The 20147-nt window shown below is 40.4% G+C and overlaps 2 protein-coding genes across 2 annotated transcripts in view; one reads left to right on the top strand and one right to left on the bottom strand.

Moving 5' to 3' along the window:
- The window catches only part of fam118b (family with sequence similarity 118 member B), a 12786-nt gene extending 4178 nt beyond the window's left edge, over nucleotides 1-8608 (top strand). Inside the window, exons 4-8 of the mRNA XM_034866890.1 lie at nucleotides 3861-4088; nucleotides 4881-5009; nucleotides 5170-5467; nucleotides 7618-7683; nucleotides 7979-8608. Of these exons, the coding sequence (XP_034722781.1) occupies nucleotides 3861-4088; nucleotides 4881-5009; nucleotides 5170-5467; nucleotides 7618-7683; nucleotides 7979-7992 (735 nt within the window). The 3' untranslated portion in view covers nucleotides 7993-8608. The remainder of the gene's footprint in view (nucleotides 1-3860; nucleotides 4089-4880; nucleotides 5010-5169; nucleotides 5468-7617; nucleotides 7684-7978) is intronic.
- Nucleotides 8609-8714: 106 nt separating this feature from the next.
- On the bottom strand, nucleotides 8715-17366 carry srpra (SRP receptor subunit alpha). Its single transcript, XM_034866857.1, has 15 exons — nucleotides 17239-17366; nucleotides 16984-17121; nucleotides 16416-16499; nucleotides 16055-16218; nucleotides 15699-15859; nucleotides 15448-15610; nucleotides 14266-14422; nucleotides 14017-14138; nucleotides 13774-13895; nucleotides 13585-13671; nucleotides 12357-12529; nucleotides 10894-11107; nucleotides 10588-10751; nucleotides 10116-10214; nucleotides 8715-9972 (listed from the first exon to the last, which is right to left on the bottom strand). Exons 2-15 carry the CDS (start codon nucleotides 17104-17106, stop codon nucleotides 9844-9846), a joined length of 1962 nt encoding a protein of 653 aa, XP_034722748.1. The 5' UTR covers nucleotides 17107-17121; nucleotides 17239-17366; the 3' UTR covers nucleotides 8715-9843.
- Nucleotides 17367-20147: the final 2781 nt, after the last annotated feature.

Raw genomic sequence — 20147 nt, 5'->3', positions numbered from 1 at the left:
CCCCCACTGCCCAGATTTTCCATTCAGACAGATTTAAAGCACCACCCAAACAGCAAGCATACTGTAAATGACAGGAGAGGATGTGAGTTTGTAGTGATTCCATTCACAAAACCCATCTGCAATCTGAAAACGTATGTGAGCTAAAGTGTTTCCCCAAGGCATATTCATTTGGACAATATGTCCTAATATCAAAAATACCCAACGAAAACTGAAGCATATGAGGGTGTGAGAGACTTGCCTCAAGTCTAGTAAACAGCTGTGAGAGTTTAACCCACTTTTCATGGGATTGTGTTTGAGATGGATTATGGTGGTTTGCAGCCACACAGTGGCAGCTAATGAGGCTAGTCTAAAGTTAAAACTGAGACAGAACTTTTTTTTGTAAATCCTCACACATTTGACCTTGGCAAATAACAACTTTGCCGACTTGTTTGTTTAAAATTCATTGTCAGTAAATATTGTCAGTGTTTTGGGTGAATGGAGGAAACATTTGATCACTTGTTAATACTGGCTTTGATGTTAATCTGAGATTTGTAAATGATAAAGCGCTTTATTTCCATTGCTCCTAAAGGAAACTGTTGGGGTTTATGTTAAACAAGTCGACTATCATTGTGAAATTAACCGTAACTGGAAAAAGATCAAGCTATGTGGTCTTTAAGTCCCTGTGTTATAGGAATTTTCTAGTAGCAACAGCACTGTTTTGTGCTATCTGTTTGCATGTCCACAGTAGGGCAGTCCAGAGCTAGCATAAAATGAATAAAAGGTATTAAGAAAATATTTAGAACCTAGAGTTGTTTACTTTCACTAAGATTTGAGTCATTACATAAGTCCTGAGACAGTCCAAGGACAACCAGTGATCAGGATGGGTGCTTTATGCACTAGACGTGGATAATGAGCTTCTTCCTGTGAAAAGGACTCCTGCTGTTTAGCCCATTAGAGCTGTAATCTCTGGAAGTCAGCCCAGCATTTCCCTGTGCTAGGATCACTTTGGTCATTGCATCTCGGCACCAAGCTTTGCTATTCTTAGCTGCCAGACTATTTTCTTTTTTGTCTCTTTCTTTTAACAGGCTTGGCCAGGTAATGGTGAGATTCCGACTCTAGTCACAACCCATAATCTCTTAGTAGGCTACAGTGGTATGTGAGTTGCTACTTGACAAGCTGTGGTCAGTATCAGAGAGGGGGATGGAGTGTTTGATACACAACAAAGTTTCCCATAAGTAGATACTTAAAAAAAACAACAAAAAAAACAACTTGACACACCCCTGAATTCTCTACTTGAGAGTAAATTGGGGGCAGTTAGGGTGCCAGTTGGAATTCCTGTGGAGGGTGATACCAAGAAGAAGTCTTGGTGAAAGCATGTTGCAGGTCCCATGGCATGAAGATTTCACTTTTATGAGGTTTTTTAACATTTATAAGAGTTCCCCCAGCCTGCCTATGGTCCCCCAGTGTCTAGAAATTACGATAGGTATAAACCGAGCCCTGCGTATCCTGCTCTGCCTTTGAGAAAATGAAAGCTCAGATGGGCCGATTTGGAATCTTGCTCCTTATAAGGTCATAAGGGGCAAGCTACCTCCACTTTCTCTGCTTTGCCCGCCCAGAGAATTTGGCCCACCAATGAGAGAGAGAGACATCATGGCTTTCAAATGAGCAAAGTGGCAGTTGGTCAAGGCCACACCCCCAGCCTCTTGCTCTCCACCCCCCTCTCGGCTCCTCAAAAGCTACAGACTCAGAATTGGAACATACTAAGGAAAGCTCAATGTGGGACTGGCTCTAGTGGCTGTAATTCTGCACCAAGGCTGAATTTTGGGAAAGAGAAGTCAGATGTGGTATCAGGGGACCACTAAGGTCTATATAACAGCATCCAAAGAGCAACATGTCATTGGACCTTCAAAACAAAATAAAAAGGGCCTTGAGAACATGACTATACGAGTCACTTAGTACCCACATTTAGGCCTAAACTCCTGATTAAGGATAGTAACTAGAATGACATCTTTACACCTAATGTGTCTACAAATAGGAGTGCTGAATGGGCTATATAGCTATACACCCTCTACTATATTACACCCTCTACTATATTAACATTAAAACAAAATGGACCTACTATGGAGAAATTACACTGCAATCACTTTCTTTAGTGTTTGTGGTAGCAATTATTTAGCGGTTGTGCCCCGCATCCAAAGCATATCATGTAACTGTTGCTCAACTTGGGACACACATTTATTTAAAGACACACATGGTGAGGTCACATGGCATGATAAGTAAAACTCTACTCAAGAGTTCAATCCCATTAAAATGCTGCTGGTTCGTGAAAGTGTACTTGATATCACAGTTGTGGCAAATTTGACAATATCTGATAGGTATATAAATATTGTAACAGGACATACCTACCCTTAAACTAATGCAGTAATTCTGCTCATTTTCAAACAAGTTAAAAATGCCATTTCCAACAACTGTGATAATGTCAAACACTGACAAAGTCTGGGTTTAAATTCCCAATGGGGCCCCACGCACTGAAAATATACAGTTCAGTAAAGTACAGTAAATATTTGATCAAATAAAGAACAAACATGTCATCTTTTAATTGTTTCTGCCAGAGGTTATTTTCTGAATCAGTTTGCAGTCAGTACACACAGCAATTTAGGTTGGAAATTCTTATCTACTTTTAAAAGGAATGATTATTTACTACAATTTGGCCATTTTTGTGTTAAGACTTGACAAATCAAGCATATTTGGGGGGCACATTTATGTGAGAAGGCAGAAGTAAAGATGTCTTACATTGCAGCAACAATGAAATACTTCAGTGTACCACAATGTATTTTTATAACAGGTTTTACTTCCTCCTGGCGCACTAGATTAAAGTGTTGAAGTGTTTTCACAATGCATCAGGCTTGTCTATATGATCCTTTGCATACTTCAAACGCTGATTTTTGAGGTGAGGACGTAGAAAAGGTTTTCTTCTGATGACTCTTCCATGAAGACCATATGTGTACAACTATCTCTTTATAGTAGAATGATGTACCACAACTCCAGTGTCTGCCAGGTCTTACTGACTGGATCGTGCAGTAAAACGTGGGTTTTGACTTGCTTTTCTCACAATCCTGCGAGCTGTTCTGATATTTTTCTTGGTCTTCCAGATCTTGCTTTAACTTCCACTGTTCCTGATGACGGCCATTTGTTAATTACGTTCTGAACAGAGGATGTTAGCCTCTGAAAACGCTTTTCTATCTTCTTATAGCCTTCTCCTGCTTTGTGAGCGTCAACTATTTTCAGTTTCAGTTTTCTAGACAACTGCTTAGAAGAACCCATGGTGCTGATTGTTGGGGCAAGGTCAGATTAGTCTGGCCATTTAAAACCTTAAGATTGACATCACCTGGTCCTTCCAGACGATGATTGAGAACAATCCATGACACCGTCGGGTCTCAGCTTTCCAAAGGGGGCGGTGCATGCTAGAAACTCTGCAGGGTGCCCAAACTTTTGCAGATGCCGTTTTTTGGTTGTCTGTTATTTAAAGTATAAATGATGGAAATAAAATCTAACTTTTTGTAACATATTAAACGATTGTCTAATCTGTCATTTGATTCCTTTTGGAGATTTTTATCCCCATCTTTTCTTGGCTTTTTTTTGCACATTAATACAAATTGTTACCTGGGGTGCCCAAACTTTCGAGCCCCAGTGTAAGTAGGATTGTGCGTTGCGCTTGTCAGTTTTCGCTGTAACATCACCAAACAGCCTCATAATGCATTCATGGTGTTTGAACTTAAAAACCTACCAAACAGTTGTGTGAAAAGCATGCCAATTGAACAATTTGTCACATCTACTCATATAGTGAGTAATGTGTTCATTTTCTCTCTTTTATTTCACAGAGAACTGGCAATGTGCGCTCAACATTCTTCAAGGACTGTCTATACGAGGTGTTTGACAATTTGGAGTGCAAGATGGAGCATGCCGGGAAACATCTTCTGCGCTCAGTGCTGCAGTTAATGGAAAGTGGTGCGCTGGTCCTCACTACTAACTTTGACAACTTGTTGGAGATCTATGCAGCTCACCAGGGCACCAAGCTGGAGTCGTTGGACCTGACGGATGAGAAGAAGGTAAACAGGGCTTGGATTCTGTTATGGCATTGATTGATCTTCTCTGCCACAATGCACTCAGCTTTTTCTCCAGATTGTGCAAAGGTCACTTAAGCAAATACGTAGTTAGTTCAGACCTGGATTGTGTTGTTTTGATAATCTGAGAAATTTCTATATTCAAGTTGTATTTCAGAGCCAATTTTAATGTCAAATCACAAACGCACTAGTCTGGAGGGGGAACATTGCAGGTAACTCTGCCTGAAGAGTATGTTGTCCTCTGATCATATGGGTGAACTCACTCACTGCACAGTCACTCACATTAATGACGTAACCTTGCAGTGAAATTCCTCGTTGGCCGTATTTAGAGGCAAATAGATAATCTTTGAAAGAGACTTTTGTCTCTGACAAGTGGAGGCTAAAGTTCTAACCAGCTGTTATCAAATTTTATAGATTAAACAATGTTTGCTTTGGGTTTAAGAAAGGGATGTAGGCGAAGCCAGTGATTCCCTCGTAGACAGGTTGTTTTTCTTCTGACCAGTTTCTCCACAAAATGACAATTTTTCAGTCATGTAATTTAAGTTTCAGTGCGTTTTTAAAGTTTGGTTGATTATTTCTTAAATAGAACACACATTTGCAAAAACTGGGCAGATTTTTATGAGAGACCTGTTGCCTGTCAGTCTTGGTATTTATGCCTCGTCTCCATCAGGGCTAATATCCTCTAACTGCTGTTCAGTGATTTTGCTCCCAGCCCAGCCAGAACAGGATTGAGTGCAGTGGACTGTTAAGTAAGTCTCTGTGTGCGTGTGTGTCTAGGTGTTGGAGTGGGCTCAGGAGAAGCGGATGTTAAGTGTTCTGCATATCCATGGTGTTTACACAAACCCCAGTGGTATTGTACTGCACCCTGCAGGCTACCAGAATGTACTGAGGAACACTGAAGTTATGGTGAGCCCTCATTATGTTCCTATTGGTTATGTTTCTGGATTATTATGCAAGATTCTATACTAAACGCTTTAAGTGGCAGTGACCAAATTGCTGTACTTGGAATGGTAGCTTTTGTCTAAATGTATTAGTAATATATATATATTACCTCTGATTTCAACAGCGGGAGATCCAGAAACTGTACGAGACCAAGTCTTTTGTGTTTCTGGGCTGCGGCCGCACAGTAGACGACACAACTTTCCAGGCTCTGTTCTTGGAGGCCGTCAAACACAAGTCGGACCTTGAACACTTCATGCTCGTACGGCGAGAGGACGTGGGAGAGTTCAAGAAGCTGCGTGACAACATGCTAGACAAGGGCATCAAGGTCATCTCCTATGGAGACGAGTATGCCGACCTACCAGAGTACTTTGAGAGGCTGGCCAACGAGATCTGCAACCGTGATGTTTCAACCAACGGCTGGGGTAAGGAAGATCAAAGTCGATCACGGAAACTTTGCGTGCCTGTTTGTACTGTAAGAGAGGGTGTGTTCTGCAGAGTTGTCTCAGTTTGGGCCTCAGTCAAACTAGAGGTGTGGGGTTTTAAAGAAGTGGGCATTTAGGAGGCAGGCAGGGGCTAATGAAAGACAATGTTGAGTTGCATTATGGAAAATGTAGGCTCAACTGTTGTTGTTGTCCTTTTATGGGTAACGGTATAGTGCCATCCTGAACTTCGGAGTGATCTGCCTCCATACGGTCTGAAGTTTCTGTGGATTATTTAAAAAACAACATACATACAGTGGTGAGAACAAGTATTTGATACATTGCTTATATTACAGGTTTTCCTACTTAAAAAGCATGTAGAGGTCTGTACTTTTTTATCATAGGTTAATTTTAACTGTGAGAGATGGAATCTAAAACTCAAATCAAGAAAATCACATTGTAGGATTTTTAAATAAGTAATCTGAATTTTATTGCATGACATAAGTCTTTGATCACCTACCAACCAGTATCAATTCCAGCTGTCACTCATGGCTGCTCCATGCATCACCTTGTGAGGCATCAATGATTGTGAGGAAAGTGAGGGACCAGCCCAGAACTACACAGCAGGACCTGGTCAATGACCTGAAGAGAGCTGGTACCACAGTCTCAAAGAAAACCATTAGTAACACACTACGCCGTCATGGATTCAAATCGTGCAGCGCACGCAAGGTCTGCCTGCTCAAGCCAGCACATGTCCAGGCCCGTCTGAAGTTTGCTAATGACCACCTGGGTGATCCAGAGGAGGGATGGGAGAAGGTCATGTGATCTGATGAGACAGGAATAGAGCTTTTTGGTCTAAACTCCACTCACCGTGTTTGGAGGAAGAAGGATGATGAGTACAACCCCAAGAACACCCTCCCTACTGTGGAGCATGGAGGTAGAAACATCATTCTTTGGGAATGCTTTTCTGTAAAGGGGACAGGACGACTGCCCCGTATCGAGGGGAGGATGGATGGGGCCATGTATCGCGATCTTGGCCAACAACCTCCTTCCCTCAGTAAGAGCACTGAAGATGGGTCGAGGCTGGGTCTTCCAGCATGACAACTACCCGAAACACACAGCCAGGAGAACTATCTGGCTATCTCAAGGTCCTGGAGTGGCCTAGCCAGTCTCCACATCTGAAATAGAAAATCTTTGAAGGGAGCTGAAAGTCCATATTACTCAGCAACATCTGTTTCCTGTAATTGCAAATAAAGATTTCCGTACCAAATATTAAATTCTGCTTTTCTGATGTATCAAATACTTATGTCATGCAATAAAATGCAAATAAATTGTTTAAAAATCATACAATGTGATTTTCTGGATTTTTTTGTTTTTAGATTCCGTCTCTCACAGTTGAAGTGTACCTATGATAAAATTACAGACCTCTACATACTTTGTAAGTAGGATAACCTGCAAAATCAGCTGTGTATCAAATACTTGTTTCTGTGTGTGTGTGTGTGTGTGTGTGTGTGTGTGTGTGTCATGCTCTTCATGTATTATTGTGGCTTTAGTTTTGTACTTTTAAACATGTGCTCACATGGTCATTTTATCTTTTTTAATGATTTTCTTGTCTTGTATTTTGTGTTATGCCCTGTGAAGCACTTTGTGGCTTATGGCTGTAAGGAGCACTTTAGAATAAATTACTGACTTGCTCAATGATCGTTTGATCTTACTCAACTCTGGTACCAGGTTAATTTAGTGCACAGTAAATGCATTTGTTTAGTTTGACAAACTTAAACAAAATCTAAATTTTTCTTGTGGAATTTACTGTTTTCATCGGGCACTGTAGTTAAATCAGAAATGATTCTCAAATAGTTATCGACCCTTTAATGTATGTAATAGACATTATTGCATTTATTTCTGGGGGATTTGTTATAACATGGGCTGAAGCATTAAAACGAGCCTGGAAGCAGATTTGATTTATGGCATAAATTGTAGTCGATAGTCCCGGTTTCAAAACATCCGTTTTTTGTCAGACTCTCTTGGAAAATAACTTCTGGGATTCCTTATATTTCAATTTAGTAGATTGGGTTAACATGCTAGGTCTTCTCTCTGAAAGGATTTCAAAATAAGTTGCCTGGATTTTTATAATTGTCTGTCTTTACTTGCAGGGTCTCCTTCACGAAACGGGGATGAACAGCAGAATGGCTTTAACACACAGAAAAGCCTCCTTCAAGGTTAGGACCGAACGTTTCTCTATGACTTGAGGCAGCGGCCACTCGCAAGAGACATTTCCAGAATAATACAGTGGAGTACTGTCCAAGGCTCTTGTTGTCTTACTGCATGCTGGTAGATAGAAAAGTCAGGTCTGTTCTTGATTTTTAGAATCAAAAGAACTGCTGGCAATCCTTTACACAGAGATACACCTGACCTGGCATTATTGCATGCATGGCAGTCAGTGGCAACATTTCGGTTGATGCTCTTTGTTTCTCAAGTGCTCACTTAAGTCCCTTCCTTCTCTTTTTGCCTCAGCCCATCATTCTTGACAGGCACACAGTCGGGATCATTATCACTCATTTTCCTTCACAGCTCCTTCGTGAGATCAGTGTACTTTAGGAAGTACTAGAGTCTGATTTCAGTCCAGAAATTTAGGATTGCAGGCAAACTAAGGGCCATGGCCAACCTAAAAGCTGTTGACAGGGTGTCTGTGATTTTCCTTTATTAGTTCTGTTTTATAAGGGAAAGGAAAAGCAAGTTATCACCGCTGCCAGTACCCAAACTCTCAGTCCCACTGCACTGTATTTCACCTTGACATACCTGCCCGGGAAGAGAAGTTGTATGTAATCTTAACTGAAAGCAATCTTGTGTTGATATGCAAGGTTTGTTATGTCATGCTCTACCCTAAAACCAGTAAAAACTTGATTTGCACACTACTGGATGGGGAATTGGGATGGGCAATAATACATATCTTCGTGATGCATGCTTACATTATGATTCTGTCCTCAGAAGACAGCAGAGAGGCTCCCAGCCAGTAGCAATCACTTTGCCAATCCTGTGCTAAAAATGTCATTTGTAAGCCTTTTTTGTATTTTTAATACTTGCATGTGTTTTCGGACGTAGTATTTATAAGTACTATTTTCAAATAAAGCATTTGGTATCTCATTTGTCCTGTCTTGTTTGCATGTCTTATGTTATCTGATGATGGTCCTGGGTCAGTCTGTAGTGGAGCTACAGACCATATGTCCCTGCAACATGACAGAAAAGCATCCACTTTACAGGCTGTCATAGCATATAGCATCTTTATTTAGAAATTTTTACATTCTCATAAATTAGCTCAAATTGTCTTTAACTCTTGATTCACGCATATTGCTCTACCACAAATTAAAGGGGGCTAGAGATATTTTAAGACTTGTATTTCTTCTTGCAAATGAAGAGTAAATCAGAGGAGAAAACATAAATAAAAAGGCTCAGAACTTCCACAAACCACACAGGAGGTGTAGTCTGAAAATCTATAGACAAACCTGCAAGAACTAAAAAATTAAGTTACAAAATATCTTTTCACTTTTCATCAACTATAAACTCAAAGTCTCATATTATAATGAAAATATGTTGACTGTGTTAGGCAGGCAAGAAGCTCTGGGAGATAACTTTCATAGAACAATCAATCCAGAACATGTGTACTAGTTTGTCATTCCATTTTTGGATTAGAGAGATTAGGAGAGTACAACATTTAACTTCCTAAGTGTTGATATTCGCGCCTACTTTATGACTGGATGTTGCAAACAGGTTTCTGACCTGAACTGCCGTGGTACTCCTGACGGAAAACCACCCATGTAGTGAAAGTGTTAACTAAGAAGACTGGAAATGGATTATTAGGCACAATGGTCACTAAGCTTTCCTCAGGCACAGGCAGCTGCTGAAATGTCACATCCAGCAAGCCTTCACCACCTGACCTCATTTACATGTAGAGGGGAAAACTGACTGACAAAATGCCAGGTAGGGATATTTTTTGTTAAAGTCTTTACTGTGTTAACCATTAAACTGGTGACATTTAAAGCCTAGGTCCATTTAGTCGGCTAAAATGTCATTTGGATGTGGCCATTGTTTAAAAATGGCTTGTCTGAGGTACTTTTTTCAGTGTAAGCCCAGAAGTTTAGAAACGATTCAAAAAGGGAGGCCCCTCTGGCTTTTGTTGCAAAATGTTCTGTCTTTCAAAGTGCACACTTGTCCTTTACTGGCAGAATACAGCCCTTTGCATGGCATGAGTCCTTCATTTGATGCAAAGTAGAGCGGGCAGGAGGATGAGAAACAGGTTAGCAGGGCTGGAACATCTCACGGCAGCGTGGCAAAAGGTATTGTTGGCTTCTTTGCGACGATGAATAAACAGCGGTACATGCTTAAGCCTTCATCAGGGCACTGACCACAGCGCGGGCGTTGAGGCTGCGCAGGTCGTTGTAGGTCTGCCCTGTGCCCACAAACACAATGGGCTGGCCTGTGATGTAAGTCATGGAGATGGCGGCGCCAACCTGTGAAGGAGCAAGGATGACGCATTAGCCTTCCAGCTGCCAATTAAAAGTCATAAAAACCACCACTGACAAATCCTCAACTGCATCTAAAGATTATTTAGAGGCCTCTTAATGAAAGCCGGATAGGAGTACACATAAGATACCTTGTCGTCGATGGTGTCAAACTTAGTGAGAACAATTCCATCGATGAGGCGAGGCTTGTCAGACATGGAGTGGTCTGCCAGAGCCTGATTGAACTTTACCTGAAGACACGAGAAGAAGAAGTGTGGAGTTATTCATGGAAAAACTGATGATTCCAAAGTTAATATGTATTGCACCCTCTTACTATCTCACTAAGTGTAGAGGCAAGGAAAACACACCGGTCACCACAATAATGACAACAGATCACTGACCCTCGAGAGTTTAAAACTTTCATCCCGAAGTTCCATTAAGTGATTACATAATTACGTAAACTGGGAAGTAAAGGATTTAAACAGATCCTGGAAAAACTTAATTTTCATTGAAGTTATAACAACACCGCCTTTCTCCTCAGTGTCAGTCGTCAATGACATTTCTTGTTAACATGTCTGAAAAATAATCTATAAAAATAAAGTGTGAATTTGTGAGTGGTCTTACCAGCTGGTCAACTGCCTCATTGCCCACCAGAGCCTCTCCAACAAACAGGACTAGGTCAGGCATGTTGACCGCGATAAGTTTGGCCAGGGCTATCATTAGGGGGGCATTGTCCTGCATCCGGCCAGCAGTGTCCACCAGCACCACGTCAAAGGACTGGTTGCGCGCTGGGGAGATGAAAAACAGAAGGTGTACATGGGATTTTACCAAATGGGTGATATGAATTATTAATGGAACTGACCAGTGGAATCGACAAGAAACCACAGCTTTACAGTTAATAATTACCCAACAGTAAAAGAAGTAGTTTACCATAGGCAACGGCCTCCATGGCAATTCCAGCAGCATCCTTCCCGTAGCCCTTCTCGTAGAGCTGGACTACAGGGCGTCCTCCGTGCTGCTGGGGAGGATGCAGAGAGTTCAGGCGGCGCTGATGAGTGCGGAGCTGCTCCACGGCCCCGGCACGGAACGTGTCACACGCTGCGATCAGCACAGTGAAACCATTCTCTATTAGCCAGAACGAGATCTGTAGCAAGACAGAGACACATTGGTAGGACACAATATTAATCAATCCTCAATCCTCGCCGTGCAGTTTATGAATTGGGACATCCTTCATTACGGCGCGCTGAAAATGATTTCCAGGTCACAAGCGAGAGGATCGAAGATCGAGGAGTGGAGGACATACAAATTTGGGAAATAAGAAAGGGCTCCAAACTGGTGAAGATCCCCATTTTCAATTATTGTATTATTTTACTTTTCTCACCTACCAAACTTCCTGTACCTTATTTCCTTTCTTTGTTACGGAGTGGTTTTATACCGGTCACCCCTAATTACCTGACCGAGGTCACCTGGTCCCTCTTTATTTAAGGCTGCACTCCCTCTCAGTGACTCTTTCACCTTCACATATTTTGCACGTTCATTCTTAATAACATGTCCAAAATAATAAACTGACAGCTTTGTTTATCCTTATTTCTTGACAATGGATGTGGAAGGCTATTGACTTTTGTTCTAACATGTTAGTATTTGATTTCTTCTAGATTCACCGGCCCACGTGTGTTCTTTGTTGTCCTCATCATTTGTATTCTGACCGATGCCACCTGATGGTAGCACTCACTGAAAACTAAACCCTCTACCTTAAAGCAACATTAAAGAACTTTTCTGCTTTGGTCCTCCTACAGGTTGGAACCAGGACATAGCTTTTTCACATCAGACATCTTGACATGTCACAGTAGGAAAAGCACAGGTGTATTCAAAACCATTAATAGTGGCTACATTCCATTTAGGAGAGGCCCTGGTGTTGTGCACGCTGACGCACTGTAATAGCTTACTGGGACACTTGATGGAATTGAGCCATCGTTAAGGCTATCAATTTCACCTGTGCTATTCCTACTATTACAAGTCAAAACGTCTGCCATGAAAAGTCTATTGTTCATTGCTGCCATCTCATTGGAAATGCAGATCTGCTAACTGATCCGGCAAACTTGCATAATGCGTCGTTAAGTGTTATTCACCCTGTTATGAGTTGATGAACCACTGAAACAATTTTGGAAATATTATTTTAAGGTACATTATTTTGGTGCTAGTTTCCCAGATCGGGTAACAGAGCTGTAGTACCATTGAGACATAAGAGTAATGGTAATGGTAACAGTAATGAACAATTCCCTTTACAACCTCTAGGGGGAAAGAAGAGGAAAAGGGCTTTTAACAAACACACAGTTAAGCCCAACCGATGGCCTGTGTGGGTGAATGGTCTTATTTTAAAAATGACAACTCACCTTGGCCAGGTTGGTGGACTTTCCAACCCCGTTGACACCACAAAAAGTAATGACAAAAGGCCTTCGCTGGCTCTGCGCCTCCATGACATCTCTCAGAATATCTACCCTTCGCTTGGGCTGCAGGATCTGCACCAGTGAGTCCTGCAGAGCCTGCTTTACTGTTGAGGCCACAGCTACACACACACACACACACACACACACACGAGAGAGGTATGACGTTATTTACTTACAAAAATGATCTAATTTTGTTAGAATTACATGATTATACTAGTTAGTACTAGTTACTACATTGAGCTTCGGACTAGGGTGAGGGCACACAGATAATACTTCATTGTCAACAATAAGATAAGGAAAGTACACGTTCAGGGTTCTTTTTGATTTGCTTGTGAAAATCATGAGAACTGATAAAGAGACCAACATGTTGTGTAAATAATCAAATAAATAAATAAACTGTACACAGATAGGCTGATGGGCAAGTTGCAGTGTTGTGAATCTCAGTATGGATTTACTGCTGAATCTCAAGCAACAAAATAAGGGGGCTAATTCAATAAAAACATCTACAATATCAAACATGCAAGTGGTCATGCAAAACTTATCCCATTGATCTTGAACATATGTGGGATGTTTATTTTAAATCACAGGCAGTGTCATTAAACTGAGGGGATGATCCTCTTTTAATCGATTTACTGTGGTTATCATACAATGTTGGGGGAAACGCATTACTGTAATCACATTTCCTAACATGTAGGCCTGTGATCTCGGAGAAGGACAAGTGAAGGCAGAGAAGACTCACACTGCGTTGCAACTAATCCTTGCACCAAATTTAAAAAAGAATTTAAGAAAGTGGGGGAGGATTGTGGGTAGGGCTGGGCGATGTGGAGAAAATCTAATATCACAATATTTTTTAACAAATACCTCGATGTTAATACCCCAACGATATTGTAGTGCTGACTATTGGTGCTTTCATGAAATATTTACACAATGAGATTTTTAATAAATAATCATCGGTAATTATGACTAAGTGGGTAAAGACAAATAACAGAACAGCTAGAACGGTCTGGAAAGTTCAAAAAATGACATCACTTTATTGAAATGCAGCCTTAAACTCCAGGAAAAGACAACACTTATGACATATTACGATATCCAAAATCTAGGTTCATATCACAATATCGATATAATATCGAAATATTGCCCAGCTCTAATTGTGGATATGTGAAAGTGTACTTACTGGTGAATGTGCCCATGACTTTGCCCTCCAGTTTTTTGGCTACAGAGTCACAGAGCTGGGAGGAGATGTCGGCTGCTACATTCTTTGCTTTTGGATCATAAAGAAGAAGAATGAATGGCAGACAATGCACTTTATAAATGAGGCAGAAAAAAAAAAGAGGGCAATTGAGACAGAGCTGTGATATCATACCAATGAGGTGTTCCCTCATCTTCTCAAGTACTGACTCCATGTCCTCCCGGGTCAGACTCTTGGAGCCCACCAGGCCCTTCAGCATCCCAAACATGCCTCCAAAGCCACCACCTTTTTTGGAGCTGAAATCATCAATCAAAGCTAGGTAATGGTTCACTGTAAAACGTAAAGCAGGACATGCCAGTTGTTTTTTTTTGTTTTTTTTAACAATAGCATACCTTTATAGTAAATAAACACCCTTACCTTGTCTTGCTTGTTTCATTGATAACCAGTTTCTCTTCTTCTTCAACCTCCATCTCCTCTTCCTCGCTGGACTCATAGTCCACAGACAGCAGGTCACCCTTCATGGAGTTTAGCTGCATCCCCTGAAACCCACCCAGGACATCGAGAACTTTATTTTAGCAATTAATTTAACATTAGTAATGTCATTAGTGGAGGAGTCTCTTTAACTAGAAATTCCATTGGGGGGGACTGGAGGGGTGGGGTACATACCAGGTCAATGTGTGCTTCCTGGTTCTGATCGCCACCATTTTGGGAACCATCTCCATTCCTTCCACTGTAGTCCAGCTCCTTGGTGCTGCTACCGACCACCCCCCAAACACGCATTTGTTTCTCCTTAGGCTTCTGAGGCTTTGGGGACTTGCTGTGACTGGGATGACAGATTATCAGAATTAAGCAATCAGAAATGAAAAACTGGAAGACTGACAAAAACCCTTCTAGTTATTGTTAAAAAAAAAAAAAGGAGAAAGTGTGATAATTTCAATGCATATTAATAGTAATTTTTGAGTGTTGAAAAACAATCATTTTTATGACTTTAAAGGGTCCAATGACATGGTCCTCTTTGGATGCTTTTATGTAGACTTTATTGGCCCCCTAATACCATATCTGAAGAATCTTTTATAAAGACCTTAGTGGTCCCCTAATACCATATCTGAAGTCTCTTTTATATAGACCTTAGTGGTCCCCTAATACCACATCTGACTTCTCTTTCCCAAAATTCAGCCTTGGTGCGGAATTACAGCCACTAAAGCCAGTCCCACAATGAGTTTTTCTTAGTGTGTGCCATTTCTGAGTCTGTAGCTTTTGAGGAGCAGGGGGGGCAAGGTGGAGGCTGGGGGTGTGGCCTTGACCAACTGCCACTTTGCTCATTTGAAAGACATGATGTCTCTATCTCTCATGGGTGGGCCAAATTCTCCGGGCGGGCATATCAGAGAAAGGGGAGGTAACCTTGCCCCCTTATGACATCATAATGGGGAAGATTCCAGATCGGTCCATCTGAGCTTTTATTTTCTCAAAGGCAGAGAAAGATACCCAGGGCTCTGCATACACATATTGCCCTGTTTTGTCACTGGGGGACCACAGGCAGGCTTGGGGAACTCATGTTAATATTAAAGAAAACCTAAAATTGAAATTTTAATGCCATGGGACATTTAATAAGGACAAGCAAAACAATTACAATGTGTGTAACTTGCATTTACTTTCATCACACCTTTCATGCTCTTTAAAATTGTGGTTTACCCGTAAATGATCCGCTTGGTGATCCAAACTTAGCTTATTGCTAAAATGAAACTTGCACAGACTTGATACAAATTGTTCTGTGCATGCCCATTCAACACTGCTGTTGGGGAGTCAGCTACGTACTCGCTTGACATTCATGAATGCATTTACTCTTACGTGGGTTTTGCAGCAGGTGCCATCGTGCGCTTGTGAAAAAATTCCTCTCGGTTCTTCTGAATGATCTCTTCAGGAGTCAAGCCTTGGTTACCATTCTGGACTACCTTTGACCCTGAGGATGAGGCCTTGCCTTGTTCCAATTTGACAGGCTCAGCTGCAGGAGCTGGCAACAATTGGAATATTAAATCAGGTCAGGATTGACACACACACACACAGACACACACACACAAATCAGCGGCAACATCACTTACCCTCCTTTTTGGTATTTTTGTTCTTCTTTCCACCAGGCTCCTTAACTTTTTCCCCACCCTTGGTCTCAATCATTGACTTCACAGTTTTTTGAGATTTCTCAGACTCCTTAAAGGTCCGCATGGTGGCGTGGCTCCGAGCTTTGCTGCTCTCCTCCGCCTCTCTTGTGGTAAACATTTGATGTGTGTCAGAATGGACAGGACAAGAAAAGATTTTAGTTAATGAAGCCACTTTACATGTTGTTTTGATTCTTATAGGAAACCCTTCGGTCTGGTGTGTATTTACTTTTCTAATATGGGGTATACTTTATGACAGCGCTTGCGTTGAAAATCACCTGTAACTGTGTAACTGCCTTTACCTGAGAAGCATCTTAAAGTCATCATCAAATTCAAAGTTGTTTTGGATTAGCTTCAAAGCCCCCTTCTGCTCCAGCTCATTCTTATAACGATCCCTAAAATGAAGCTGAATGTCATCTATGAACTTGTCCACATACGTCAGCGTCAGGATCTTTTGAAAACCCACCTGGACAGAGACGAGGAAAGGAGAAGCGTTATCATCAACATGTAAAAACCCCAAACAACCTGAATGTGTGTGTGTGTGTGTGTGTGTGTGTATATATATATATATATATATGTATATATAGCTTATATGTATAAGAGTTGCAGATCTGCACACCTCAATGGTGTTGAATTAATTTAGTGTGCAGCTGAGAGACTTACCACAAAAATCAACTCAAACTCATTGTCGAGCTTGTATTTCAGACTCAAGGCCTCGTGAGTATATGAATTGTTCCCACTTCGCTCCTGTAACATCACAAACATCGTTGGTCGTTGTTATCTATTCTGTGTGCTCTTGACTGTAGTGAATATACATACTTGAGTATGTTATTTGTCTTCTTGTTTTCCCTTTTAACATTTGTATTGTATAACGCTACACCAAATGTAATTAGCTGTGATTCTGATTCTGACATGTCAACAGGAGCTAAACACACACGCCGTTGCTGCTTACGTTACAGCTAACGCCTGTGTCTTCCTATCAATGTGAAATAAGTCATTTCATAACAATACATATCAACATTTCGCTTAAAATTCTTACTATGGGTATTTTATGCTACTCACACCTCAACTGTCGCTTGTTTAACACACTTTACGCAGGTTACGCAGTGAGCTAAGTAAGCTTTGCTACCTTTTACTTTAGCGTTAGCATTATCGTTAGCTGTTCAAGCCATACCGGTAGTACACAACACTGACATATGTCACAGGATTTGGACCTGTCACTATATCCCACCTGAAGGATCACGGAGCGGATCAAAGCGTTGACAGGCCCGGCGAAGGATTCAGTGACCCCGGCTCCCTGGAAACACCACAGCACTATGCCCCCTTTACTGAAGATGGTGAAGAAATCTAGCATCTTGCCACCACGTATCTAGAGTAAAGAGACATCCGCGTGGGGGAAAAGGTTAAACAGAAGCCCTGCGATGTATGAATAGGTCTGTAAACCTTTAAAGTGCTAGTGCCTACTCTTCAAACTATTTAATCTTACCAGATATTAGTCCAATAGATAATAAGTCCCCAACGAGTCAAATCCACCACTAATGCAAAACTGTTTTAGACACGTCAGATGCAGAACAGGGAAGTGACGCACACTTCCGGTTATTTTTTTTAGCTTCCTAAATTTCGCGCGTGCGCAGTTTTCAAGGGGTCTCCCCCGGCCATTTTAATGCTACCAAGCCATCACCTGCAGTTAGCATCCCGTTCATTGCTACTCATTTTGGTGCCATTTTGATAGTGAATACATTTGCTTATGAAGCGTTTAAAGACTCTATTTGTGCATTGTTTATTTCTTAAGAAACACAACAATGTGTTAAAGGCTTCATTATCTTGTAGCTCACGGTATGGCATAGTAACCGACGTTTTTGTAAAAATAGGCTAATCATTGTGTCATAAACACGCGACTTACTGTCGCATAGTCGATAAATCACCGTATTGCCAGGAGAAGCTCGCAGACAGTTTGGACTTACATCCGCTGTTTAGGTTTAATTACTAATGTTAACTAGAATGTTATTTAGCGGTAATTAGCCTGTGCCTTATTTTATCTCCTAACATATACCTCCGCTCTCCGTCTCTGCTGATTGGGAATGATTGAGATTTCTCTTGGCACAGCTACCAGAAGACTTACAACTTTCAGACACGTTGCCCAAGTCACATCTACGTCGTCAAGCTCAGTTGGAGGCTGCGCAGTAAAGCCTAGCCATCACCGGGAAAGTGTTTCTATTTTTCTTCACTGTTGGTCCACTTCTTTTACTGTCTATGGCAATTTTAACGCGAAGCGTTGGCTAGCATAGTTAAATTGGATAATTCCGTATCCATGATTGTGTGAGGGAAGAGTATAATCTTTAAACAGGCTAGTTGTCAGAGCTGTTGTGTCTTGCAGTTGCCATGTCACAACTAATACATGTCCAATGATTTATTGCAACAATGATGAGACAAAACACATCTCTTGATGGATTGTAATAGGGCTAAAGAAGTCTGGGACAAACTTAAAGTGTACGGTGTAAAGTTTAATATTTCATATAAATCTGATATGCATTGTATTATTGACAATAGTGTATTAGAGAAACATAAGGAGCTGATTTAGATAATCATATGTGTAGTGTTCTTCAAATTATGAAAGACGAGATGCTGTATGACCTTACAACAGACTGTCATAACCAGCGATGAAGTGTGCAAACAAGTGCTCACTGAGCTAAGAAGAAGATCTCTAGACAAAAAACACAGCTCCTTCCTTGGGACATTCTCAACTTGTGTGATGTTTTGCACTTTATACTCTATGCACTTTAACACATGCACTTTACGACATGCACTTTAGGGGACAACTACTAGTAAACTACTAGTAAACTACATGCACTTTACTATAGCCCTACATATCATAATTGTTAATTGATTGCTGTTTGTCTTTTTTCTCTCTCAAATGTATGCCAACTGTTCATAACTTGTATTTTGTTAAAAAAAGAATTAAAAAAAGAAAAAAATAGTGTAATACATTGTCCATGGGTGACAGTTTTTCTTTTCTTTACATATTCACCCTTTAATCATAATATTGAACCAGTGTGCTGAGTTAATGTTAAAATTAAACAAAAAAATTACATTGACTCAATTACTACACTTTAAGTACAAATTTGATTACTTTTACATAATGCCAGTATTTCCACTATATTTCACAGGAAAATGTTTTATCTTTTAGCCACTACAACTGAGGCTAGTCATTTACAAATTCTTTTTTAACATAAAAAATGATCAGTTTATACAATTTGATACATAGATCAAACTATAAAACAGTAGATTAAAATACTACAAAAACAGTCTACTCCACAATATATCAATCACAGTGGCCATTTTTATCTGCATTGAGAAACCTACTTTTTCTTTTACTTTGCATTTTGTGTGTGACTTACAGTCATTTTTTCCATTTTAAACGCAGGACTTATGCTTTTAATAAAATACTTTACCATGGGATAAATATGCCATTTGGTTATCACTCAATCATTTTCTTCTGTGGTTTTTTATTTGTACACATCTTTAGAGACAGGACCATTTTGTTTGTCATTTTTTATATTCCACCTGATCTTGAAGAAATATCTGATAATGAATACAGGACTGTACGCCAAGTAGTTTAACATGATCAAACATGCACTGACTTTTCATGATATAAAAATGTCACAGCGATTCTGATTTAACATGAGTTAGTAACTGTACACTTGTCTGTGCACGGACCACATGTTCATACAGATCACATTTTTAACTCAAAGTGACAAGTGTCTACACAGTAGAAGATGTGCCTTTGGGGACGAGCTTTTTTAGACACAGATTTAGATTTTCCCATCTTGCCTTCATACTTTCACCTTAATGTTCCCTGCATGAGATAAAACTAATATACTCATCTTAACTTCCATTTTATTTATAAAGGCAGGAAACAGCTGTGCGTATGAAAGTTTCAAGATTCAAGATATTTTTTGCCACGCTGTTGGAAGTACAAACAATTAAAAAGCTTGTTTAAGGCTGCAATAAAGAGAAAACCGGAAGAAGAAAATGTAAGGGACACATTAGCCTACAATATAATAAAATACGTCAATCACAAATACAAGAGACAATCAAGGAAAAACAGGAAATATAAAAAGTAGGCCTACATAAAATAGTACAGAATATAACAATAATAACAAAATAGTACACTCAATGCTTATTTATACAAAACAATGACTATTGCACATACTATCAATATTGCACAGGGGGCTAAATTATGGTGGGTATGTATACAGTGGGTATTTTAGAAGTTGGATTGCTTCTTGTGTGTGTGTGTGTGTGTGTGTGTGTGTGTCTGTTATTTATTTATTAAGCAGTCTTATGCCATGAGTCAACAAAGTTGTTCCTCGGTCTGCTGGAACATGTTTTTTT

This window comes from Etheostoma cragini, chromosome 3, assembly GCF_013103735.1.
Source record: "Etheostoma cragini isolate CJK2018 chromosome 3, CSU_Ecrag_1.0, whole genome shotgun sequence".
Classification (NCBI taxonomy): domain Eukaryota; kingdom Metazoa; phylum Chordata; class Actinopteri; order Perciformes; family Percidae; genus Etheostoma; species Etheostoma cragini.
This window is presented reverse-complemented; position numbering and strand designations above follow the sequence as displayed.